Source organism: Ctenopharyngodon idella, chromosome 2 (assembly GCF_019924925.1).
Source record: "Ctenopharyngodon idella isolate HZGC_01 chromosome 2, HZGC01, whole genome shotgun sequence".
In the NCBI taxonomy this organism is placed as follows: Eukaryota; Metazoa; Chordata; class Actinopteri; order Cypriniformes; family Xenocyprididae; genus Ctenopharyngodon; species Ctenopharyngodon idella.
In genome coordinates, this window is record NC_067221.1 from 13,457,283 (window position 1) to 13,485,225 (window position 27,943).

The 27,943-nt window shown below is 38.2% G+C and overlaps 1 protein-coding gene and 1 long non-coding RNA gene across 5 annotated transcripts in view; one reads left to right on the plus strand and one right to left on the minus strand.

The window, feature by feature from the left end:
• Nucleotides 1-27,943, plus strand: part of LOC127497123 (uncharacterized) — a 137,938-nt gene that overhangs the window by 59,607 nt on the left and 50,388 nt on the right. For all 4 annotated transcript variants that reach the window (XR_007925458.1, XR_007925459.1, XR_007925461.1 and 1 more), the window contains exon 3: nucleotides 21,961-22,110. This is a non-coding gene — a long non-coding RNA (uncharacterized LOC127497123). The remainder of the gene's footprint in view (nucleotides 1-21,960; nucleotides 22,111-27,943) is intronic.
• Nucleotides 965-27,943, minus strand: part of grin3ba (glutamate receptor, ionotropic, N-methyl-D-aspartate 3Ba) — a 52,882-nt gene continuing 25,903 nt past the window's right edge. Inside the window, exons 2-9 of the mRNA XM_051865274.1 lie at nucleotides 24,760-25,397; nucleotides 14,854-15,946; nucleotides 12,999-13,144; nucleotides 11,135-11,250; nucleotides 8,397-8,548; nucleotides 4,717-4,881; nucleotides 4,350-4,420; nucleotides 965-3,586 (exon numbers count right to left, since the gene is read on the minus strand). Coding sequence (XP_051721234.1) covers nucleotides 3,055-3,586; nucleotides 4,350-4,420; nucleotides 4,717-4,881; nucleotides 8,397-8,548; nucleotides 11,135-11,250; nucleotides 12,999-13,144; nucleotides 14,854-15,946; nucleotides 24,760-25,397 — 2,913 coding nt within the window. The 3' untranslated portion in view covers nucleotides 965-3,054. The remainder of the gene's footprint in view (nucleotides 3,587-4,349; nucleotides 4,421-4,716; nucleotides 4,882-8,396; nucleotides 8,549-11,134; nucleotides 11,251-12,998; nucleotides 13,145-14,853; nucleotides 15,947-24,759; nucleotides 25,398-27,943) is intronic.

The following is a 27,943-nucleotide window of genomic DNA, read 5'->3' on the forward strand; positions in this document are numbered from 1 at the left end:
GTTACAAACCAACGTTCCTAGAATGTTGAATTTTAAATCAAAATTAAGTTGAAAGAATGTTTGAGGAACATTATAGCTTTTAAAAAACGTTCCTCTAATTCTGTTAGCTGGGAATATTCTTTTTTTTTCTTTCTTTCTTTTTTTTTTATGGTGTGGCTGTATTGTGCTTTGAAGGTCTAAATGAAATTAAGATTTTTATTTATTTATTTTTTGTCATGGAAATATAATTCATTGAGTACTCAAAAAGTATCAAAAGTATTTTAGTTGCATTAGTAAAGTACAGATTCCACACAATAATTAAACGTTAATAATTAACCACTGATTCTGAATTGTTTTGACTGGTAAAGACTCGTTTTGCCTTCTAATGTCAGTTATTTTACATTGATCCAAACAAAGAATTTAGCCTGAAACAAACTTGAGCTCCAAAGACTAGTAAAGACTGTCAAACATTAACACTATTTTATCAAACACTTTATGCTCAGCCAAGCATGCTCACTCTCTGAAAAAATAAATAAATATATAAATAAAAACTCAATATAATGAGGCCATTGTTCATCAGTCTCCCAATGGAAACAGGCTGATCGTCTATCAGTCTGACAGTCTCCTCCTCAGCCCCCTGACAATCTCCCTCAGACAGTTTGCTCTAAAAACGTACTTTGAAGTTCGCTCTGAAAACGAATGCGAGAACACTATCATCTCGCAATAGTGGAACAGTTTGACTGCTACAACCGACATTTCAGGCTATTAACCTAGTTCAACATTGTTAAGTTATCACTTATGTTAAGCATTTGCCATTGAATCAACCATAGCAACAGTCACATATCTGGCATAAATAATAACGAACTAAAGTAACTAGCGCAGACTAATTAACACAATGTTGAGTAACTTTCACAGATGTCTTCACAACAAAACAATTACTAAAAGTGAAACTTTCACTCAAATGATTATTTGAAAATGTGTTTATTAATAATAGTAAATGCAATAACTCTTTCAGACTTTATAACATTTAGATTATATATAGGAGGCCCTGACATTTGAGGGTCAAACATCTCAAACAGAATCATACTTTATCACCATTAAAACACACAAGCAAACAATATATTTATTCAAACATTGTAAGTGTGGAAAAAGTACACCACAGCAAGACAAGTAGTGGTTTAATCAAAATTTGAAGTTTGGTCCATGGCAGCTTATTTTGGCCTGGAATGGCCCACTCAGACAGGAAGAGGCCGCCTGATTGACATGTAAAGCGACCAACCACAGTTTGTTTTTAAGCGCCCTTTAGGGCCTGGAAATGGATAATATAATAATCAGTGTAGTGTAGTGGTAACGCATTACAAGTAATGCGAGTTAAGTAATCAGATTACTTTTTTCAAGTAACTAGTAAAGTAACGCATTACTTTTAAATTTTCAAATAAGTAACACAAGTTTCCCCATTTATTGACTGACACCTCTCCTGTCCCTATGTTGAGAGAAATCAGGAGTAAGTGTAGAGGTGTTGTGTGCGCTGTGTAAACATGATGGTTATTCCGGACTAGCTCTAGACTAAATGTGAGCATTTACTTCTCCTTCGTCCTATTCTTCTGTATTCCAGAATAGCAGCACAGCTGAAAGGCTTGTTTGTTTGAACTGCACCCTCTACTGTACAGCCGTGAATTTGCATTTCCTTCAGCCTGAGGCTTATTCATTTCAATTTTGGTGTGAAACGGCCTTTACATTTGCCAAAAATAGAACTTTTTTGTCGTTATAAAAACAAACAAACAAACAAACAGCCCAGCCCAGATGAGAAAAAATAATGTAAGTAAAAAAAGTAACTAAGTAACACAATTAGTTACTTTTTTTAGGGAGTAACGCAATATTGTAATGCATTACATTTAAATGTAACTTTCTCCAACACTGATCATAATAATAGTGATAAAAGACTGGAAAAATGTACGGGGCTCTGCACATGACATGCAGATAAAAAAAAAAAGATATTGTGGCCATGAATTATTAATTTGTTTGCTTGTTATAGTTAGATCATAGCTACGTTGTACTAATTCATTTGCCTGTTTTTATTAACATGAGAAAACAAATGAGTACAACGTGGCCACAATTTAACTAAAACGAGGGAACTAATTAGTACAATGTAGCAACGAAGGAACGAAAACTAAATAAAACATAATTTGTGATGTGTCATGTGGTGCACTGTAAAATGAAATTGAATAGGTGCACTATTCTGACCTATTTCCATCAATGGCTGCACAAAAAACACCTAAAAAATTGCAGAAAATGAGATAGTGATCTGAATTTCTGTCTGAAGTTCTTTCATGGACATAATTCAGAAAACAAAGCTGAATACAGTTCTGCTCATGGATATATAGTTAACTTGCTACTAACTAGCTCAAGCCAAACTCTGGTGTTATTAACCTTGCAAACTTTGACAATTCAGTGATTAGTTCTTCCTCATTGTATCAACTCTTAACATGACCAGTCCGGACTGTTAAAAAAAATCTGTGTGCCATTATTCCCAAAAAGTTGCTAAACACCTGCCATTCAGATCAGAACTAGAGATGTTATTTTTGTGTGCAATATGCATCAGACGGTCATTGAGCGGACTGTGGGTGGTTCATGGGCCTGCCGTCCGAGGCTGAGACTAGGTCCATAGCTGCTTATCCCACTAAGTAATCCCATTGAATTATTTACAAAAAGAAGCTATTTTCATGCTGGACGTCTGTGGGTGCAGATATTCACCTTGGCCAGCAGTGAATGGTGCATTAACTGTCTGTTCTCTGTCCAGTTGTCTGACTTTAAACATACACACACACACACGCACACACACACACACGCACATACAAGGATAAATGCTTTCTCTCTGGAGCTGGAAGTCAGCCAAACTGCAGGATTACAAGCTGAATCTCCATCACAGAGTGTTTCATCCATCACTGCAGCACTCCAGCAGTCATTGAGAAAGGAGAAGGCATAAAATAGCACAGCATGACTTCTCAGATGAGAGGATGTCCCTTATCCCCTCATATCTACTGCCTTTGTGAGTGTCCGGACACATAGCGTACATCACCTCCCCCTGTTGACATCTTTGGTCAGGGTGTTGGTGGTGGGATTAGATGCTGAGCTTGTTTGGGATTGACCGAACCGTTGTCTGACCAGGGTCCGCTGGAGCTCAGCTCGCCTGGCCAGGGCGGCCCTGAGCTGGCCGCGAAACTCCTCGATCCTCCCTTGTAGCTCGCGCAGCTCCTCTTCCCATGGCGTTGAGTGCCCCGAGCAGGCCGGGGGTGAGAGCACCAGGCTGAGACTGAGATTAGGTCCGCCATTGGAACACAACTGGGTGGGCGGGCTTCCCACCAACCCCCTCCGGCCCCTTTCTGGCCCAGGGGTTGGAGCTTGGAGCTGGTAGCTGTTGAGAGTCTCCAAGTTAAAGTGGACACGCTTGTTATGCTCTTTGGCCTCTCGACCAACCTTGACACTCTGATTGTTCCACTTGGTTGTAGACGTGGAAGGGGAAGTCGAGGAGGTGGAGGGCGGAGGAGAAGAAGAGGAGGGTGGCAGACGGTGGAGATTACAGTTCTCTGACAGGCACAAGGTGGGACTGAGAGGAAAACACAGCGGCAATCAGTTTTACAAGATGCAGGGACACAGCTCTTCACAAACAGACCCCACAATCAATGGAAACACAGAGCCTCTTCAATATGCCATTAATGAAACAGTATCCACTTGCTTTTACTGGAGAGGCCAATATTGATTTTTGTCCTTTGTTTTCTAATTTCTTTTTTATGGATATTTTTTTAACATAAATAACACTAATTGCACACATTAGTTCAAAGTTCAAAGGCAATACTATTTTCTTATACACTGTATGCAAATCATAGTGTGAATTCATTCAACTAGTCATTACTGAAAAATAACAGGTGATTAGGTGATCTTGCATCAACCTATTATGACTGCCAAACTGTATATTATTCAACTTATTAAATGGCTACTCACCACAAAAATTAATATATAAATGGTCATGAAACATTGATTGGAATACAATTATTTTATAATGTAATGAGAAAAAGTCCATTGAATGATATGAGAGACATAAAACTAGCACAGCTACATATGCTGGAAATTGGTTGCCTGAATTAATGAACAATTATACAGTTTAGTGGTCATTATTTAAAAATATTTGACCACAGGATGTCGCTAACTAGCCATTTAGAATTGGCTTATTCCACAATTCCAAAGAGCCGTATAATAAATTGCTGTAATTTGACTATAATACTGGTGTAAATTTCAATGAGGTGAATTACTACATTCAATGGCGCTTTTAAGAAAGTGTGGTAATTTGTTATGCAATAATCATAACTTACCATCTGTCCCTGCTCTCAACCTCTGATTTCCTCTCGTTATCACAACCCGTATTTAATGCACGGTGGATTTTCTGTAGAAATAACAAAAAAGGCCACTGAACAACACTCACTGAAGTATATACATAATCATATACATATAGGCTACAGATTTGTGCTTTCAGCTTCCTAACACTAGAGGGAGCAGATGCCCTGTTTTAATGAAAGAGACATGCCTTGTAACTTGGATAAGAGCAAAGATTTTTAACTGCGAGTAACTGTAAGTAAAGGCACAACTATTTTAGGCACTACCCAGCCTCTTTTTAAAAACTTTTCTATTTTTGAAGGTTATTTAACCATGTTTTTGAGTTATATGGTGGCACGCGCTCACCTGACTGGTGTGGAGCCAGTATTTGAATCTCTGCTGGTGACGGAGGTGAGGCAGGATGAATCTGAAGAAAGTGTGCTCCCCCAGCAGAGTAAGCAGAGCACCTGCCACCCCTACGCACAACAGCACAAACAGCCCCGAGAAATGCTGGATACCCATCTGCAGAGTCTGGGCACACATACACAACAATTAATAAAAACACACAAGCACAGAAGAGAGGATCAGAGTATATTGCAGCTTTGGTTATGACTGGACATTTCCCTCATAGGGTTTATCATTTTTTGATAATAAAATCCACAAGTAAAAAATATAGAATAGCAGAAAGTCCACCTGCAATCAAGATCTTGTAAAACCTCTCTCGAGGTATTATAGACCTCCCTGTGCCTGTCCCATCATTATTTTCCCCTCGGGTGTTGGAAGCCCCAACATACACAAAGGAATCCATCATGCCACTGCAATGGCTTTGATCTGGAGTCCTGCTGACTAGAACTAATCACAATTTTATAAAGTATCGCTGTTGTAATTGAAATTAAAGTCATGCCAGTTTGAAACAGCTGAAAAGGGGAAAATATTCCACTTCCTGTCCCTCATATGTGTGGAGCATGCGTGCAAAATGAGACGTTCATTGGTCACCTAACATTGCACACACAGACTGCAGTCCCATGTACAGTTCATCACAGTCCTGCCACCTCTGTTGTGAGTGTGTTCATTCTCTGTACATAACAGGATTGGCTACAGCCCTTTATCATGATGTCAATTCCCAAGAGAGTGTTATAGAATGGGATAGTAGCTAAAAGCACATGCATACGTGCCACTGGCCAGATGAAGTGCTCACTACACTTCATGTTGGCTGCTCTGATTTCATAAAAAAAAATGCGGTAACGGTATACAGTAAGGTTTTATTTGTTAAGATTAGTTATGGATTTAATAATGTTAATTTAATGTTAATGTTAATACTCAAAAGAGTACTTATAACAGAAATAATACATTTTAATTGCAATTAGCTAAACTTTAGAGTGCTTTTTTTGACCCACTTAAGACAAGTAGGACTTGAGTACATCTTTATATGTAATTTCATTATTACTTCTATTGTCTGGTCAAAGTGTACTGCTGAACAGACAAGCATTTATGGTAAACTAAAATATACTTATGAAACGGTTAGTTCCTGTCCTTGATTCTGATTTGTCAATAGCTGTTTTATTCACGATAAAACACGGCTATGACCGCTTCACCCAAGGGTTCTTGTGTATCACTACACAACACCCTTAGCAACCACTCTTAGCAACGTAAACTGATTGTTCTCAAGATATTGAGTGAGCGAGTTTATTACCTGCATTCAGATTTAGCATTTTCCTTCAGGTCAGTCCTATGTTCATAATAAAATCCTGTTTAAATGTCTGCTGCAATATCTTGTCCTTTTAACAGTTAAGGGGTTTTCCCATGACTGACAGCACTAGTCAAAGTATTTATCAGTTGCGTCTTGTTCCCTGTTCACAACAATTAAGTCTTTTCAATATAAAAGTCTTCGCTACTGAGTGACTCACTTTACAAAGTCTTTGCCGCCATCTAATTGCGTAATAATGTAACTTCTGTTGCTGTTCACGGTCAGTGACTATTGTTTCCAGCAGAAGGAAGGCTTTTAGTGATTTTACTTCATGAGAGTTGCATTGATACATATATTTTTTGGCTTTAATATTTGTATTGTGTGGTAACCGTTTTATAAAAGCAATAAGGTACGAGAGGCTGTGCTGTATCGTGAATAAGTCACGGCTGAAGGGCGTTGTTAGGCACGATGCAAAGCGGAGTAAATTGCTTACTTAAATGTGTATGTCGTATAGATTTGTAATTATAAACTGTAATGATGCTGCAATTTAGTACATTTAAAATATATTATCCTTAAATGTAATATTGGATAACACATTGCATTAATTTATAATCAAGTAACCTACTCTACACGTGCTGTAGTATGTTATCAATGCATCAATTTAAGTGTACATCTTTAAAGGATGACAAAAGATTATTACAACATAATGATTTAAAATATATTTTAAAGTAAAATTATTAAAATTAATTTTATTAGTAGAATTTTTATTAGAAAGTGCACTTTCATGACTATGTTTCTTAAGCTCACTTAAATGGCCTTTTATTTAATTAATATATTATCTGCAAGGCCAGTTTTTAAAGATATACTTTTAACATTCAAAGTACACTTCAAGGGCACATTCAATACAATTAAGTGCACTTATTTTTCACGGGGGATACCTAATCCATTAATCTTTCCCCACCATTGACGGAATTTTCCATCATTTATGAGACAATGCTTCCCCACAACTGAAAATGTGATTTTCTCAGTTTTTTGTTCAAAATGTTGCTTTTTTTTAAATGAAACTTTCCGGCATTCAAGTGTTAATAAAAAAAAGAATGCATGAAGCTAGAATAAAATGTTTTTTTTTTCCCAAGCAGAGGCTTTGTTTTTTCTTTTGATATACTGCATGTTCAGATATTCAAAATATTCTGGCGGCCATGAAACTTTTGTGAAAATAATCAAAAATGCTGGCGGTGGCTGGCAACCTTTATAAAAAAAAAAAAAAAAAAAATGCTGGCAGGGAGAGAGTTAAATAATATTAGCAAATTGAACATTATTTTAAGGTATTTCCTACAGTCCTGCTATTATTAAAAAGTAGCAATACTCCCACATAAAACTTTGAAGGTACTCTTTTATACAAAAATATTTATTTGTCTTTGGCTTTATACACTGTGTTGGCACAAATACAGAAAGAGTGCTTCAAATGTGAACAACAAAGTATTATTAAGGTACAAATACTGCCATTTGTTTATTCATAATTTAATTATTCATTTATTTTGAGAGCACGCCAGATGCAGCACTTAATGTTGGATTGTTGCTTTAAATTCCCCATCGCTTTCATCCCCGCATCTTTGTATCTGGCTATGAACCAAGATGCTGTTTGAAGAATTCTGACTAATTTAATTAAGACTGAATTATCTTGAGGAGATAAAATGCTGCTTTTTGCATTTGAAGCTCCTTCTATAAACAGTTCTAGAATAAACATTCAAATGGGGATGAAGGACTGTGAGGACTTTACAGTCGATCCTGTCTGCTTGTTTGCAGAATTTATTGCACAGCAAAGGAGTGGTTTTACAACATGGTGTCTGTGGTGACAGGACAGCTTGGCTCCGGAGCAAGAGAGAGGGAGAGCGTGAGATGAGTTCCAGCTGGCACAGGGGCCGAAAACAAATGTCATTGCTTGTGCTCATGAAGTCCCCCATTCATAACCACAGCTAGGTAATGAAGCCAGACTGTACAAGACAATGTCTTACAGGAGTGCTACAACTCCTGGGAGGTTATTGACTGAGGCTCCATTGATGGAGTGCGCTGGTGGCTGCTACTCAGAGCCTCAGGTGTGTGGGGCGGTACGGCTGACATGGAGCCCTCGGGAATGAAAATGGATTGTGGTGGACCAGTGTCGCTCTGACAGAAAGGCTATTAAACTGCAGGAGACAGTAATTCCAAACAAAAGGATTTTTCAGAAGGAAAAGAGCCCGTCGGATTCATAGAGGAACTTGGTCAAGGGCAGAAGCCGCTCACTCGCCTGTGAACAAAAACAGACACGTACACATATACTGTACCGCACACTCTCAGACTTTCTTTTTTGATGGCTCACCTCTGTCACAGCAAAAACCCTCTTCCCACAGGGAACCACTTTATACCACTTGTCGTGCAGCATGTCCATGTAACCGTCAGACTTATAGCGGCTGACGTATTCAGACACGTTTCGGGTAAGAGGGGAGTTCTGGGGCAGCCCGATCCCGTAACCTGAGAGCACAAACAATATCAAAACAACAATTTACACATACAGCTCAGCTAGTCCAATGAACGCTGTGGGATTTTGTTAAAGAGACCACATTCACATTCTAGTGTGAACTAATACCTCTATTACTGATATGTCAGAGAGCATAGATAAAGAACAATCATGATTTTAGTCAACACGTAAAAGTGCTTCTTTAAAGCATGGCAGGATTGTTTAAACATAAATGACTTTTTATGTAAAACTTTTAATTTGACATTATTATAAAGTGTACTTAAGTTTGTTAAGAAAAATAGTCATGAGAGTGTACTCGCTTTAAGTACACTTACTGAAAGTGGCTTTTTAATTCATTAATATATTATCTGCAAGTACAATTTTTTAAAATATACTTTTAAGATTTGAAGTACACTACAAATGCACATTCTATACAATTAAAAGGTGTACTATGTAACTTTTTTTGTTCAAAACTAGCAAAATTTAAACAATGAGTCAATACACCATCAATCCTTCTACCAAAAAGTGTTTTTATCTTTATCTATCTTTATCCATCTATTTTTATCCAAGGAGCTGTGGGTATTAATTTTGTTTTGTCTGCACGTTTTTTTAATCTTAAAGTGACGGCACCCATAGACTTCCATTATATCAATCACAGAGTACCATGGTTTCAGCTATAAATCTTCTTTACTGTTCTACTGAAGAAAAAAAGTCACCTACATTTTGGGTTGCCTAAGGGTGAGTAAATTAACAGCAAATTTTCATTTTTGAATGAACTATCCCTTTAATGGGTATAGCTACAGTAATATCTTCAGCTACTCAGCTTAAGATCCTTTCCATCTAAACTAGTTATATCTCTTAAGCCTAGTAGTGGATGTTTTATGAGCAGTAGGATAACCATATTCATCCGCACAGTCACACAGAGCCGAAGCACAACCAAAACAATGTTCTTCCGTAAAATGCATGCAGTTTGTTTTTTAACCACTAGAGCGTTAAAAGTTACATAGTGTACCTTTAAGTAATTTCAAGGGGATACCTGATGCATCAAATAATACAACAAAGTGAACCTTATTGTAAAACATTAACTTAAATCATGCTAATATTAAAAAGTAACAATTCTCCCACATAAAGCTTTGAAGGTACAAACATGTTTTTATATTCTAGCCGAAAACAAATAAATAACTTTACACATACAGCACATCCAGTCCAATGAACGCTGTGGGGTTTTGTTAAAAAGAAAATTCACATTCTACTATGAATTGATACCTCTATTATTGATATGTCAGAGAGCCCTTGAGAAGGAACAATCATGAATCTTTGGCACCCCCATGCCAATGTACTGTAGACAGAACGTCTGTCATTGCGGCGTCTCTGCAGCCAGGCAGCTGGAGAGATACGAGCGCAACTCTGACATCCACAAATTTCATCAAAGCCCTCGCCTCACCGGCAAACCCACACATCACTCCTGGCAAGCAATCCCTCCCCTCTTTTCAGCACGTGGCACAACATCCCTTGAATTCTGATAAACTTCTGTCCTCTCCTACTGAGTTCCACTGCTGTATTTTACTCAGCCCTCTACAACCAATAAATGTGTGCTGTTGAACTCTTTGAAGAGGGGGCACCGGCGGGCTGCTGGAATATTCTTAATAGAGTGGATCCAGGCAGTCATAAAGTGTGCTGTGCAAACTAATACAATAAAGGATTTTCCAGCAGTGTTAAAAGGACACGGTCCACTCTGAAGAGACGGTTCTACTGAAGGGTGTTCATTCAATTTGAGCAAAGCCTGTAAATTGAACTGATGCCTGTAGGGGATCTCAAAAGTAGCACAATTCAGTACCAAATCATGACAAAAAAAAAAAAATGGTATCTATCTATCTATCTATCTATCTATCTATCTGTCTATCTGTCTATCTGTCTGTCTATCTCTCTACTATTACTATTTCAATTAATAAAGACAGACACAGACTAGATAGATAGATAGATAGATAGGATTTCACAATTCACAATATTGCAGCTAAAAGTAATTTGCTATTGAATCTTTATTGTGACAACCTTAGATGCCTGACTCCAGTTTTTCACCCGCATGGTTTGATTATGCACCATGCTGTTTACAGGGTTTATAGACCCTGACGAAGCTGTCCATTTCGGGCCAGTAGACGTGATAGTGATAGTTTAGTCTTGATCATCCATCTAATAAAAAGCTGGCTCAAAGGCGTGATGAAAGCTTTTGGCAGATAGCAAGGAAAATTCCTATACATGCAGCAGGAGATAGCATTCGGATGAGAGGTGCGGACATGCCTGGGTGACTGCCATGAAACCCATCTACACCCTGTAATAGCTTTCACTTATGAAATGACATGTGTCAAACTTGACTTGCTTCGATTTGGAGGGTAATTACAAGAGCCTTGAGGTGAATTTGTGGACAGGTTTAATGTGGGGTGGAATTCTAATGTATCTGTAGAAAGTGTTAGAAACACCTTGTGCCTTTTCAAAGAAGAACTTCACAGGCTTTTGTAAGCTAATATAATTCAATGCGACATGGCCAGAGGTGCTAGCTTTCTCAGGGACAGCAATATGCTCAGTGGCACAAGAGTCCTTACCTTCAATAGCAAATGGTTTTCCTACAGTCAGGAGTTTGCAGTCTGCATCGATGGACACCTCGTAGTCCAGCAAAGCCTTATCCATGATGAAGGCATCTAGCTGAGGGGGATCTGTCCTTCAACACACAGAGGAGGATAGTCAGAGCCAAACAAAACAGACACCGCCAGACAAACCTATGCTAATTACTTCTGACTTTAAAAGTTGATTACAATAATCCTGAACCAAACCCTGTAGCTATAAACTGCTTAAATCTTCAGAATTTAGTCAGATTTACTGAATTGAAAGTGCTATTTTGTGTACTCTGTGTGTAACATCTTTTTTTTCAAACAATCTATGAGTAGTACATTGCAAAAGACTGTCTACATAAAGAAGTTTATAGTGTAACTTATCAATATGGGTGGCAAAATAAATACAAGCTGCTTTCGCTAATAACAGTGCCTAATAATAGTGTTTAACAAAGCCAATTACAAAAACCCAGCGTGGATTACATCACCATAAAATGAAAAATTCCCCAATCTGTCTCATAATACTGTATGTTTAAAGCTATAGTCAAAGCTATTTTGCATTCTGATGCGTACGGGAATTCAAGTTTGGTGTACTCTGACCTGAGGATGTTGATATTTTCCATTTTTTTTAATGCAGTATTTGTTATTTATTATTTATTAAAAGCAAAAGCCCTAGAGTGTGATATCATATACTGTTTGTTGTTTATGTCTGAAGAAATGCTGAATTTTCATTGAATAGTGTGAGGCAATGCTTGCACATCAGCTGACCTCCATTTTACCTCAAGTGTGACAGAAAATAAAGTGCAGGAAAATTTTGCAGGATCAAACTAAGACTCTTACACAACGTCTTTTAAGGAAAAAAAAAAAAAAAAAAAAAATCTGTCCGGATGCTTTTCTTAAAAAAGCCCGCCCCCAAGGATGGCTCCCAACTATGGCAGCGATCTCAACTCTAAAAATGCTGACCATGTAAGGTGTCTCCTGTGAATTGAACAGAAAGAATTCTGACATGGAAGAAAACCGCCGTCAATCATAAAAGACGGGAAGTACAAAGCAAAATACTGCACTACGTGGGAGCCTGAATCTGAGGATGAATCGCTGCGTGTGTGTGTGTGTGTTTGTGCACGCCTGTAAGCGTACGTTGTCTCTGAAGAGAACCTTTGGCCTCATTCAGCAAGTTTAGATTTGACTTGAGAGTGACTGCCTCTCTTCTCTGCTTGGAGTCTGTTCTTTCAGGGATGAATGAAAACCGAGACAACAGACAGAAAGCCTGGAGAGCCAACACTTGTTGCTGTCGACTCGGTTTGTTTAAACCGAGCGAGTTGGATGGTGCGCATAATTCCTCATGAAAGAGAAATGATTTTAACTGTGCGTCATACAAAGCAGATCCACAGCAGTGTCAACAGCTTTTGAGGTTGTAAGAACTGGCATGTTGCCCTTTTATTGTGACCCTGTTTATTGTTGTAGTAGTAGCCTGCAGGCTTTGGGCTGCTTGTTGCCTGTGTCTCCAGCAGCACTGTGCAATTACTGAGCTCTACTCCCTTCAGGCTTTTTTCAAGATGCCCATATCCTTTGAAAGCATTATTTGTTTTCTGCATGTTGCGCTCCTGCTCAACACCACTTGATTTTATTGTGTTAAAAGAATATAAATGTGTCTATGTGAGTGTGAGCTTTTATGTTGAAAACCTTCTAAATGCACTTTATGCATTTAGTGTTTTTTATTTAAGGATGCTCATAAATTTAGTTTGATTATTTCATTACCACTCTCTTTTTGTCTTACTGTTACCTTTTCATTGGACTTTCCACCACTGGTATGCCCAAGTTATGTTTTGTCTCCTCTCTCTTGGGTTTAAACACTTACTTGAGTGTAGAGACTCCATCCGGAGTGGTGGGCTTGTTGAAGCGCCTCATGTACTCATACATCTCAGGGAAGCTCTTTTTCACATAGTCCTCAGCACTGCTTTCTCGAACTGTGCCAAAGCGAAACCCCAGAGACGGGTGATGGAGCTTGAAAAAAGCAATGAAAAGTGAACTTATGTGTGAAAAAGCTTTGAAAATATAATCCCATCATTTACACAAAAGAGAAACGTAAAACGTACCATGGTTCTACTATAGTTTTTTCGGCACGTGCATGTACAATTGTGCAACTATGTTTTTTTGTTTAGTTCACCCAAAAATGAAAATTCTGTCATGAATTACTCACCCTCATATTGTAGATATTTAGGATATTTTTGATGAAATCCAAGAGCTCTCTGACTCCTCCATAGACAGCAATTTAATTACCACTTTCAAGGCCCAGAAAGGTAGAAAACCCAGACAGCAACATTGTGTGGCCCCTGATACATGTGGATTACACACGGACCAGATGTGGGCCGGATCTGGGCCGACACTATGTTGCTGTCAGGGAAGACATCGTTAAAATAGTCCACGTGACTACAGTGGTTCAACCTTAAATTTATGAAGCAACAAGAATAATTTTTTACGAATTTGTTGAATAAAGTCAATATTTTTGTTAGTTTAGTTTTTGCGCACAAAAAGTATTTTCATCACTTCATAAAATCAACGTTGAACCATTGTAGCCACGTGGACTATTTTAACAATGTATTTTCTATCTTTCTGGGCCTTGAAAGTGGTAATTAAATTACTGTCTATGGAGGAGTCAGAGAGCTCTCGGATTTCATCAAAAATATCTTAATTTGTGTTCTGAAGATGAAAGAGGGTGAGTAATTAATGACAGAATTTTCATTTTTGGGTGAACTAACCCTTTAAAAGTATCAAGACAAGACCAAGACTTTGTGGGGTTGAGACCAAGACAAGACCGAGACCAAGGCAAGTCGAGACCGAGTCAAGACCAAGACCAGACTAGCACTCCTCAAATTCATCTGAAAGATCCACATTTACTGAAATGTCTTATTTTTAATCAATAATTACAATTAGAGTAATTAGACACTATATAGAGCTGTTGCTAATCAACTGAAATCACTAACAACAAAATTTATCTTTACACTGCAGAGGTGGAACAGAAGTTGCATCTGAATTGGTACAATTACAAATGCATAAATAATGTTGAGATTAATGTTTTAAAAAATAAAACTTTGTTTATTGAACATTTGTAAAAAATAAAATAAAATAAATCAATATTATGTTTGCAATTGTGCTCCAGCCCTCTTTCTTGTGATATTGCTTAATTATATCATATGTTATAATATAAATATCAAGTATTTTTTGCAATCAATCCCTTGTTGATTTCTGACCCGGCACAACAGTAACAAAATAAATGAGATTAGAAATAAGTTATTGATTGCATTTGAAGCAGGAAGTTTTACATCCAATCAAATTAATGATGTTAACAAAAAAATCAGACAATGCAATGGCAATTTAGCGATATCACTGCAGTTGTGGTCTTGAAATAAAATCCTGAGTCCTCATAGTCCAAGACCAAGCAGAACAACTGTTTTCAATACAGATAATAAGAAATGATTCTTGTGCACAAAATTAGCATGTTAGAATGATTTCTGAAGGATCATGTGACACTGAAGTCGGAGTAATGTCTGCTGAAAATTCAGCTTTGTCATCACATGAATAAATTACATTTTGTAATATGTTAAAATAGAAAACAGTTACTTGAAATTGTAATTATATTTCACAATATTACTAACAAATATATTTGTATATTTTACCTCTTTAGTAATTCAGGATGAAATGCAGTGTTTTACCTTGACATCATGAATCCCTGACACTTCTTCAAAGGTCTTCTCTCCCACCATGACAGCTGCTAGGTTGGCTGTGTAACTTGACAGAACCAGCAGGCAAAATATGGCCCAAAGATTCATGAGGAAGCGGCCCGTCCAGCACTTTGGAGTTTTACTGGCAACGGTCCGGCCGAACAGAATGGCGTAGCAGAGGTTCAGGGCAGACGAGTAAGAGAAGACCCTGATGCGGTTGCGTCCATGCGGGGTCATGCCAAACGGACTGTTCCACTCGTATAGGGTGATGAAAAGAGCTGTGATATGCAGTGCCACAAAGATCCCCACCCACATGGACCAGTGAAGGGGCCACATGAAAGCACCGATGGGTGCAGCTGTGTCCTTGCTGCGCACCAGTATCCCTAAACTGGTAGAGAAGAAGGGGCTAGTGAAGTCTATCACTCGGCTTCGAGCTGAGTTGATGCTAAAGCTGGTGACAGCCATATCTGCCACGCCACTGAGCAGGTCGCCCACCAGACCAGTCCATCTACCCCCTTTCCACGCCCCGTACTTCCCATCGCCAACGATGTAGAGGTCAAACTCGAAGTGCATGTCCTCGGCTAATTTCTCCAGCAGGTCAATGCAGTATCCATAGCAGCATTTCCGCATGTCAGTTGGCAGTGAACTGCTGTTTGTTTGCTCCAGCTCTCTGAACAGCTGGTTGAGGACATCAGAGCTGTTGGTTTGAGGGTCGAGGCACAGCTGACCCGCTGGACATTGGCCCTCCTCGTCCACCTCCCGTGTGAACACAAATGGGTGCTCGACCAAGGTCACGACACGCAATCTGCTCCCCGCCACTGGGAGTCCTGCCTGCCAGCGGCCACCGAGCCTAATCCCTGGGCCGCCCTCCCGGTGGTGCTGGGTCATGCCTGGCCACAGGCTCTGTTCCTCTAATTCCAGACGGCCCGACTGCCAGCTTGCCACGGTCACCCAACTTGGCTGGCCCAGAGGGTCCCGCTGTAGGCTCCATATGTGAAAGCGCTGGGAGGTAAGGACCCTGGAGAGCGAGCGCTGTACTCGCACCGGGCCTGTCAACCCCATGAACGAAGTGTTCGACAAGAACCTGAGCACAGCAGGGACATGAGCATTGTGAGGGGAATATATATGCATCCAGTAAAAGCAAAGACAGTGATGAGATGACAGAGCAAAAACAATTTTTGCTGAATCTCTAGCGAACTGAATCCAACACAAGAGCCAGTGAAGCTAACTAGTGAAAACTAGTGAAATGAATAAATATACTGTGCAGAAGTGATACTGCATAAGAAACAGAGCATTTTTTTTAGCTATTTTAAGCCTGTTTATATCATGGCATTGATTGATATTAATTGGTTTAAGAAGTTCCAGCTTTGCTGACCGCATTACAGATCAAATATGAAAAAACTAACCCTATAAAGCCTACTGTATCATAGGCAAAAAGGCCTCTAAATTATGAACATGATCAAAACTTTGCTGAAAGAAAACTGTTGTACACAATCTACTACATGCCTTCTATCATCTGATTGTTTACTTTTTGTTCTTTCTTTTTTAAGTAAAAATTAGTTTAGTATAATTCACGTGTCTTTTTGCTTAAATCTGATTTACGGATAACTTTTATATGTTAGTAATATTTCAAGATGAATACTGGATTGAAGCAACTTAAGTTTACTTGATTATTTATTATACATCTTTTTTATTTAGAAAAATCATGTTAAAATGTATCAAATATGATCTATCAGGTTTCTGAAGAACATTTATTTGAATATTTATTAAAGAGTTCACCCAAAAATGAAAATTATCCCATGATTTACTCACCCTCAAGCCATCCTAGGTGTATATGACTATCTTCTTTCAGACAAACACAATCAGAGATATATTTAAAAAAATATCCTTGATCTCTAAAGATTTATAAAGGTAGTGAACGGGGGGCATGTTTTGAAGCCCAAAATAAATGCATCCATCCATCATAAAAAATAATCCATATGGCTCCAGGGGGTTAATAAAGGCCTTCTGAAACAGAGCGATGGGTTTTTGTAAGAAAAATATCCATATTTAAAACTACATAGTAAAATAACTAGCTTCCGGCAGACGGCCGTACAAATCGTTTTGCGGCGAAAGGGTGAACTCTGACCCGACGTCTGACGCAATGATAAACGCGGAAGGATAGAGCATAGGATAGAGCAAAACAAAACACTGGTCATAAATTAGAAGTCTAAAACGAGAAATTTTAAAGAGAAATGAGAAAATACATAAGAGAAGAGGAGCTTCAGTTTGTTGCCCAGCCATATTTGTTTAAATCGCGAGAGGCGTCTAAGCTTAGGCTGCTCCTACATCCTGCGTCATACAATGCATCAGGGGATACTCATTTGGCGCAAGTCAACTTGAGCAGTATGCGTACGGTCGTCTGGCGGAAGCCAGTTATTTTAGATTATAAAGTTTTAAATATGGATATTTTTCTTACAAAAACCAATCGCTTTGCTTCAGAAGGCCTTTATTGACCCCCTGGAGCTATATGGATTATATTTATGATGGATGGATGCATTTGTTTTTGGCTCCAAAACAGACCCCCATTCACTACCATTATAATACTTGGAAGAGCAAGGATATTTATTAATATATCTCCGACTGTGTTAGTCTGAAAGAAGATAGTCATATACACCTAGGATGGCTTGAGGGTGAGTAAATCATGGGATAATTTTCATTTTTGGGTGAACTATCCCTTTAAGAACATTTATCTCTCAATCATCACTTCATTGCACTGCATATGTTTTGCCCCCCCACAATAAAAACTTGAACAAATATCATCTTACTAAGACATATTATTGGGAAATATAGAGTGACAACTGACATTTATATGCATTTTATTTATGTAAGTAGTCTGCTACATTGTTATAAATATCTCAATTATGTATATTACAATTTATCTGAATTTCAACTTTTTGGCCATATAAATATCAGCAAATGCACTAACTGCATATTTTTGCTCAGTTTGGGTCTCTGAATGAAATTTAGGTGTTTTTTTTCCTCCTCAAGTATGAGCTCCATATTCTCCTATATGAGCAATAAAACATGATGCTCAACAAAAAGCACATTGGCAAACTTTTTTTTTCTTTTTTTTTTTTTTAGATTTTGTCTAAGTATCTAATAAATCATTCCATTTAAAAAGCAAATAGATTTGTTTCTGATTATTATTTCGTATATCCAGCTTTACAGGGTTAAGGCATTGTATAGGTAAAATATTATCAGTGCTCCAAACTCATCGCCTTTGACAAAATTCTCCATTTTGAAAACACAAGACCACCTAAGTGTTTAAATGTCAGCCTTGTGTGAAAATGTCATTTGCTCAGTCGATCGCGTGCTTGAATACAGCAGCGTGAGGCTCACAGGAACTCAGCGCACGTTCACCGCTCAGGGAATCTCAGTGTCGCGGCATGCTTTGCTGAATGACCACACAGAACAGCCTCAGATTGAAAAAAACAGTTTACAAAAGTAGACATAAGGTGCAGTTTACCGTTTTTGTGTACAAAATTGATGATTTAAGTCCATTCATCACTGTATATACGCAACAGAATTTATGGAACACAGAATCCATGAAGCAACGGTATAAGCATCAATAAAGAATGATTTTGCTTAATAATAATAAAAAAAAATATATATATATATATATATATATATATATATATATATATATATATAATTAGGCATTGCAGTAATTATTACAGTGAAAACTTAAGAAAATGTTGGATTAATATTTAAATAATTATATTTATTATTAGCTTATTTTAGAATATACAGTTTGTACAGTATAAAAACCATTACACCTATGGAGAGTCTCCACAAAGATAGCGAAACCGAGTAGCGTGTGTGTGTGTGTGTGTGTGTGTGTGGTCCTGGTAAACCCAAAGATGGCAATATACAAAATCCTTGTCCTTGTGGGGACATATCTTGGTCCCCCATGAGGAAAACAGTTTATAAATCTAAATAAAATACTAAGTGTTGTTTTTTGAAAATGTAAAAATGCAGAAAGTTTTCTGTGATGGGTAGGTGTGTGTGTGTGTGTGTGTATTATATAAGGATTTGAACTTCGGTCCCCTCGCATAATAAACGAAAATTACACCTCTAGATGATCATGTCTAACTGTCATAGAAAGAAGTGCCACAACTGTCACATAGTGCCCTCTGGAAAAAAAAAATAGGCGCACGGTGCGTCTGTCAAGATTTAAATAATTATTCCTTATTTAAGAGCACCTGATTGGCACAATGATTATCCTTTTGAAATAACATTACAAAATGTTTAATCTTCAATTCTCAAACAATATGTTTCACAGCATGCAGGGGAAAAGAATAAGAACAGGAGGAAATATCACTCTTGAAGCACTCTGAAGTTCAAGGCTTTCTTCAAAGGCATAAGGGCAGGATTATGACCTGAGAAACCTGAATCACACTAAATCTTTTGAACCAATATATGACCTTTTACAGACAATGTATTTAACCACTGAACTGCCACCATATTAATGCTGTAAGCTAACATCCATCGGAGAGTAGTAAACAAAAATAAACAAATAGAGCATGGTTTATAGGTGAATAACCCTCCCTGCAGCTCTGGATATTATACATTTGTGATGTTCTGCACAGATCACATAACTGTGATTTCTTACACAGCCGAGCCACACTGCTTTTATGGCAGAATATATGCCATGAATTAGTTCAATGATCGATTTTCATCAGTAAATCAGCTGGGGATGTAGAGTAGTCAAAGGTTGCTTGGCAATGTCTGGGTCACGGAGGGAAGATGAAAAATCCCGAGTGAAAGAGGCTTGTGATGTGTGGCTAAATGAGGCCATAAATGATATGCACTCTGTGTGACCATAACTGCACACTTCCATTAAAACAGAGCAGAACAGAGAAAATAAAAGGGGAAAAAATTGATTGCCTGCATCATTAATTTCTCCTGATAGCCCTGAGTTTGACCCATGGAGAACACTTGATCTGGTGTGAAAGCAGAAGTTAAAAGATGGGATAATGTGTTAGCCACTGCAAAAGCTGATTTCCTAACTGAGATTTCTATCCGTGCGACTATTATAAAACTTTCAGAAAGCATTCGCAGCTCAGAGAACCAATAATCCCTGTGTGTTGTGTTGTTTTCAGATTCTGTGCTCCTGTGCTATACACTCATTTCTCAGAGCAAATACATTTCATTACATGGGGATGGGGGGGTGGGGGGGATTCTGACACTGTGAGGTGAATATTAAAGATTATACATCACTGCTTTCAATCCAGTGGAAAATCTCAGGGGTCCTCTGTCTCAAATTTTTTCATTTTTAAAAAAGTTTATTTAACTGAGCAAGACTCATATAACAGCGGCACTTTAATCTTACATCTGAAGGTGCTTTTGCCACCTTTTTTTTTTTTTTTGTAACAAAAAAATAAAAAAAAATCTAATTTGTGGAAGTGAGCAGATAGGTAAGGCTTCTTCCAGCCTTCAGAGATAAGAGTTCTCCAGTATAGGGACTAGATCACAATCCAAAAAAAACTCTACAGTTTGTTTTCCAGTTATACACACCTTAATTTTTTTTTACTTTGGTACTTTGTTCACAAGTAAATAGATTAAAGGTCCTGATTCGCAAACATCAAATTGTGTTTTGTATTATTTTCAATTAAACATATTTATATATTTTTTTCAATAATAATACAAACCACAAAACCAGTTTAACACGCTTAATAATAGGTTTTTTATCGAGGCACAATTAATACAATTAACATAATACTTTGATTGGTTTGTTGGTTCACCGAAATCTGTATCTCGTTTCTGTCTTGAAAGTGTTAACATTGCAGGAGTCTTGGTTCAACCTTCTACCTCCGTTAAAAACCTAGGTATAATCTTTGACTCATCACTCTCCTTCCTTCCACACATCTCTTCACTCGCTAAGTCTGCCTTCTTTCACCTCCGTAATATTGCACGTTTACGTCCCTTCTTACATACCAATGATGCTGAGACACTGGTTCACGCCTTCATTACTTCCCGACTCGACTATTGTAATTCTCTTTTCTATGGTTTACCAAATACAACAATTAATAAGCTCCAATACATTCAAAACTCTGCAGCTAGGGTCCTCACTTATTCAAAGAAATCTTCTCACATTACTCCCATTCTACACAGACCCCATTGGCTACCTGTTCGTTTTCGAATTCAATACAAAATACTCCTCATCACATTCAAAGCACTTCATGGTCTTGCCCCCCAGTATATTTCTGATCTCATTCAAACCTACTCTCCTATGCGTACATTAAGATCTTCTGATACTGGTCTGTTGTTGATTCCACGTCACAAACTAGCATCATTTGGTGGTCGGGCATTTTACATCTCTGCCCCCACACTCTGGATATCCATTCCCAAGCACATTCGAGATCTCTCGTCATTACATGATTTCAAAACCCACCTTAAAACTTATCTTTTTGTTTCTTGCTTCTCTGACCTCTGACTGTATGATGTTATGTGTTATGCCTTTTATGTTTTCGTATTGTTTTCCTGTCTGCTGTCATTTATGTGTTATAATATTGTAAAGTGACCTTGAGTTTGCAGAAAGGCGCTATATAAAATGTAAATATGTAATATGTAAATATGTAAAAGCAATATGAATACATGATTCCGTTTAGATTTATTGGTAACGCTTTATTTTAGGGTCTTTTAACTAGTTGCTTATTAGCATGCATATTACTAGAATATTGGCTATTTAGTACTTATTAAGCACATATTAATGCCTTATTCTGCATGACCTTATTCTACATTCTTAATCCTACCCCAAACCTAAACTTAACAACTACCTTACTAACTATTAATAAGCAGTAAATTAGGAGTTTATTAAGGGAAAAGTCATAGTTAATAGTTTATATGTGTTCCCTATACTAAAGTGTTACTGATTTATTTTTTACTTTTTTACATTAAGATATTGTACAATTTATTTGTGAGAAATAGTACTGAAGCAATATAAAATATTAATATATAACACTGCAATTCCTCCCAGATTATTGTCTTGAGTGAGAAACTGTCAATATTTCGGTCCTTCTAGATCTACAATCTCTGTGTTCTGTGTTCTAATAGACAAGCCTCCCACAGCCTCGTCCACTAACACAATGATAACAATGCATCAAGCTGAGAGGCGGTGGACAGGAGGCTCTGTGAGCTCTTGACATTGAACCGGACTCTGGCATTGAAGATGAAGAAAGAGCCTGGCGACCTGAATGCAGAAAGGTTTGTGTCCTGTTTATAGAGGTCAATGAGTGAAGAGGACGCGGAACTGTCACAAATGGCTTCCACATTGATGAGAATGCATCATTTTGTAACTGCTAACTTGACGGTTTATGTAAATGCACACAGGGATATGGTTTTGATTAAGGAGGTATAAATGTATTGAAAATGCAAGTCAGTTAATTGCATTTTAAAGTCTCCGGTGGCTCCATCAGGAAAATAACTTCGAGATATGAGACCATACTGCAGTCGAGACAGAAAATTCCTGTAACTTAATACTAGTGGCTGGAATACTAATACAGCCATTTTCCTTGGAGAGTATTTACTACCTTATAATTCCCTTAATGTAAAGCATGCTTAATATGTCTATGCACACTAATGACTAAAGGTGAATTTAAAGCTTGAAATGACTGCACTGCGTGATCAGATAACAAATGAATTCCTGATTGCGTATCATAATTAAAATCAGATTTTAAAATACTGACAGTATAGACACTTGTGTTGGGGAAGGTACTTTAAAACTCTAGCTGGATGAACTACAACCTACTCATAATCTACAGAAGTTAAGCTACAACAAATCAATACTTTTGATAGAACAGTTAGCTAGACTTTACTAACAAAAATAAAATACTGAAAATATCCTTTTAATAATGTACTTTGTTAAAAAAAAAAATCCATAATATGAAAAATATTTTTTAAAGATTATGTGAAATTAAAAAGCTTTACACGGGGTATCACATGACAATTATGTTTTTTGAAAAAGAGCCCTGTTTTAAAACTATTAGCAGTGACATTTGGCAGCAAAACATTATTCTTTCATTATACTTCTACACACTGCATTCTTAAATTGCTTCAGAGCTTTAATTTCCAGTTTGCATAGGCTGCATCCAATAGTGTGACCTATGATATTTGATTCTTTGAGTCACATAAATTTCAGTAACTAAGGTCGTGCGTAGTTGCTAATGTCTGATTCTAACACAATTTCCAGATCCCTTATAGATAATTGAGCTTGAAGGCTAGGGGTCCAAAAGCCGCACATGTGTCACATGCAGATTCCACATTAATCATAAATGTGAAACATGGTAAATAGGATGTACTTGTGCGGAGACAAAAAAAAGTGCTTTCATTGTTAGTTTGCATAGGCTGCACTTATTTGTGTAACCTATGACACTTGACTCTTTAAAGCACATTCATTTTAATAAATAAGACCATGGATATTTGTTTCCTTCGCTAATGTCCTCTAACACAATCTCCAGTTTTATTGTGAACAACTGGGCTTGAAGGCCATGGGTTCATAAAGCTGCACATGTCAGAAATGGCACACTAATCAAAAATGTGAAACATGGTAAATGGGGGGTACCTGTGGAAAATGTAGCCTATTAGTTATAATGTGACAAACAACAGAAATATAGTATTGCTTAATGCTACATTGCAGTTGTTTATGTCACTTTATAACTAATAGGCAACATTTTTCACAGGTACTCCCCATTAACCCCCATTTTTGTCCTACATTCATATTTACTTGTTGGAAAAATAGCTTGTTACCTGCTCTGTTTATGACCAGTTTTGCTACTGTTATACTTTTGAAAATGAAAAATGTAGTTAAAGGGTTAGTTCATCCAAAAATTTAAATTCTGTCATTAATTACTCACCCTCATGTCGTTCCAAACCCGTAAGACCTTCGTTCATCTTCAGAACACAAATTAAGATATTTTTGATGAAATCCGAGAGCTCTCTGACCCCTCCATAGACAGCAATTTAATTACCACTGTCAAGGCCCAGAAAGGTAGAAAAGACATTGTTAAAATAGTCCATGTGATTCAGTGGTTCAACCTTAATTTTATAAAGCGACGAGAATACTTTTTTTGCGCAAAAACAAAACAAAAATAACGACTTTACACAACAATCTCTTCTCTTCCATGTCAGTCTCCTATGCAGTTGACGTAGTGAATGCAGTGCAGCACTTCCGTGTCCTACGTCAGAACGCAGACTCATTATTGGCCGGCTCCTGCGTCAGCATCACACGCAGCACATCGTGCTGCTCACGTGTACAGCGTCAGCCAATAATGAACCGGTGTTCAGACGTAAACACGGAAGCGCTGCACTGTTCACTATTGTTTAGGAGAATGGCATGGAAGATTTGTTGAATAATTTGTTGAATAAAGTCGTTATTTTTTTGTATTTGCGCACAAAATGTATTCTCGTTGCTTCTTAAAATTAAGGTTGAACCACTGTAGTCACGTGGACTATTTTAATGATGTCTTTACTACCTTTCTGGGCCTTGACAGTGGTAATTAAATATGGAGTTAGAGAGCTTATATTAATTTGTGTTCCGAAGAAGAACGAAGGCCTTATGTGTAAAGTTGTCAAAAGTACCCACTTCGGTACCTATCGGTACTGAAATTTTAAAAATGTGATGCTTTGAGTGCTGTTGAGTGGATTTATAAACACCTCTGACTGGCCATTGTGTTGACGCGCTCATCGGATATGTCTGTGACAGTACTTTTGACAACTCTACTTACGGGTGTGGAACGACATGAGGGTGAGTAGTTAATGACAGAATTTTCATTTTTGGGTGAACTAACCCTTTAAACACAGTAATAGTATTTGCTACTTAGTAAGCTATTTAGCTGGAAAATGTTACACGTTTACCTGGCAAGGTACTGTCCAGAAGAGGGTAGCTCATGTTTATTGGGCTTGTCAAAGCAGTTGACCATGTTCTGGATGAGTGCCAGGTCCGGTCTCACCATGGTCGCCGCATACACAGCCCTGCCAATGAGCTGCAGGGTATCCCTAATGTAGAAGTTCAGGGGCTTGCGATTCACCTCCCCATAAGCCAGAAGACCCAGGGGGGAGCCAATGGAGTGTAGAGAATCAAGACTAAGCGGATATCCCATGATCCAGTGCATGGGGGGCAATGCAACGCTCAGCTGGTGGGCACTGCGCAGCACTGTGGCTGTGCATTCAGGGTCAGAGCCGAAAAGCACCACGGAAGACGCCGGAGCAGAAGGAGTCCTGCTGAGGAGCTGTGAGAGGAGCTCCATCACCTTGTCTTCACTTGCATTTTCCTCAAGTCTGGACAGGTTGAGGGTCTCCCACAGGTGCCAGTGGGCTCCATCCAAGCCTAGGTGGCCGCGCTGTTCAAGCTCTTCCAGCATTCCTGTGTTCCCACCTCCCGGACAAAGAATGGCCGCTCCGCCCTGCCAGCCTCCCTTCAGCAACACCGCTAACAGCAGCTCCGACAATGCTGAAGGCGGCGTACGTGTCATCATCTGCAAATGGAAGCGGTTCTGAAACCAGAGAACATACACAGTTACTGTAGGTCTAGGGCTGCGTGGTTAATTGAAAATAAAACAGTGACGTGGCTTAGTGCGATTATCAAACCACAAAGGCTGTGATTTAATTAAATAACTATATGCGATGTGTGTTTTTATGGTGGTGCTTTGCTGCCACATACATATTATTTTTTCCACTCAATTACGTCGTAATCACGAGATATGTCATTTAAACAATATATATTTCTCGTAATAACAAGATGTTATGTATGTAATATCTACTTTCTGAGTACGAATTATCATATGCAGTAAAAGACAACAATACTCAAGCACTGTATAAGATTTTGTCACAAACTCAACTGGCTGGCTTCTCTTCTGATTTCACATGAGTCTCTTCAGACCTTAGAACTGCACATGATTTATGAGCTTCTACAACTTTTGACCTCCTAACTGAACTCTTTTCCACATGTTGATCATAGAAATAAAACCAACCAAAAGAGACCAACTTTTTCTTCAAGCATGATACAGAACTAAGAGATGGTCACAACTACAGCCCAGCCTAAGATAGCTTTCATATTGGGAGATATCTGCATTCATCAGGGAGCCGCTTTCAAAATGCGTAGTATTGAAATCGTGTTTGAATGTGTGCTCGCATTTTACTTTCGCTTTCGGGATTGCGTGTACTCTATGAACAGGGAACGGCGGCGACCGTTATCCAAATGAATTAAATGGTTTTTATTTCTATAAAAAGCAAAACGACAGTGAAAGAGTAATTTCACTTTCACACTCCACCATGGAAACAGCTTTTCACCTCGAAGAGAAATCTCGTCACATTTTAATATTGCGAGTCACACCTCTACTATCCAATCACTGCACTCAAACCATGAGGATTTAACTTGTTTAAGATGATCAAACCAGTTATTTTCGAACAATCAACTATGGGCTGGAAATAAATAAATAAATAAAATTTATTTATAAATAATAAATAAATAAATAAATAAATAAATAAAAATCACAATTTGATTTTCCCCCCAAATCATGTAACCCTAGTTAGGTCTTCACACTAATTCATCAAAAGAAAAAACAAACCCCACCATAAAATACAGATATCTTCAGGCTGCGAATGCATATTGTATTCCCTAATGACTATAAGTTTGAATAAGTAAGAGGGAAGTCTGGGGAGAGTGTTAGATCTCCTGTGACTTCCATCTCCTAAAGCTGCCTTATAGGCAAATAGAGGAATATATTGCTTACTCTGAACTTATGATGACCTCATACTCAAGAACCCTGAAAACAACAACCGTTTAGACGCAATCTTGGACTCAAACATGTGAATCACTTGAATGAAAAATAGACACTAAAACAGTAAGGAAGAGCCGTCAGCTCTCATCTGAAATGGCTCCTGGCCATCTCTACACAGACTCTCTGCTGTTTTTGATGTGGACTGACAGGGAGGTGTGCGTCAATGTGCACTGAGAGTGAAAGATGGGATGCTTGGGTGTTCTGAGAGGGAGAGGGACTGTTTGAACCTGGTGGGGGGCTGCGAGCGAGCAGCACGCGGCCACGGCGCTAAAGAGGAGTCCCCACGCAAAGTTAAAACCTGTGTGACTGGAATAACATTACCGCCAGCAGCTCTGACATGCGTCCCTGTGACTTTCACCGCTACTTAGGGCACACATAAATTAGCACTCACACTGACGACTCCATGTGGTGATGCCAAACCGGATGAATTTGAAGATGAAATATAAAAATACACAGTCGAAGTTCTGCTCTGTTGAAGTTCTGCCTTGTTGAAACAAAAGAATATGGCTTCAAAAAATAGAAACGGACCAAGGGGGTCCCGGGGTTGTGCTGCGTACATATGGGAGTTTAGATAAGAAGAGAGAACGGGGGCAGGCTTATCTTTTATTTACCAGTATATCCAGGTGAATAGCAAACAAACAAACAAACAAACACCTTCTGTGTGAAGGCAAACCTTCAGCCTTGAAGCCTCTCATTGCTCAATCGATCTGAAAACAGCTGCTCCTCCAAACAATACCTGTGCTCGGTAGGACATTAGCCTTCTCACGTCCAAATGGGTCCACAAGCTGACAGCATCTGAACAGCATGAGCAGTTTGATTTGTTATCTCCGTCTTGGAAGTTTAGCGGGAAACATCTATTTCCATTTCCACTTTTCCCACACCTTGCAAGCAATTTTCACAATCTGTCTTAACACCAGGAAGAAATAAATGGGTGCTATTTTTTAACTGACAGCTCATAATGGCCCAAATGCTGTAGAGTAACATTTCATTAATATCTAATATGGCAACATACAGGTTTTGCGGACTAATACAAACAGTAGTTTGGCCATTAAATTATCGTGCAGGTGTAGAGACAGACGTACTGAATCTATCTGTCACTCTCAGACAGCAATGGCACCTGATCCATAAACAAACCATAATTGAGGAAAGAAATTGGAAATTACTGACTATCTTCCTGAAACAGATGGCTAAATTCTTGTATAACCCAATGATTTCTGCTCTGATAGCTGATGAACTTGTACCTAATTTTGAAATTATGG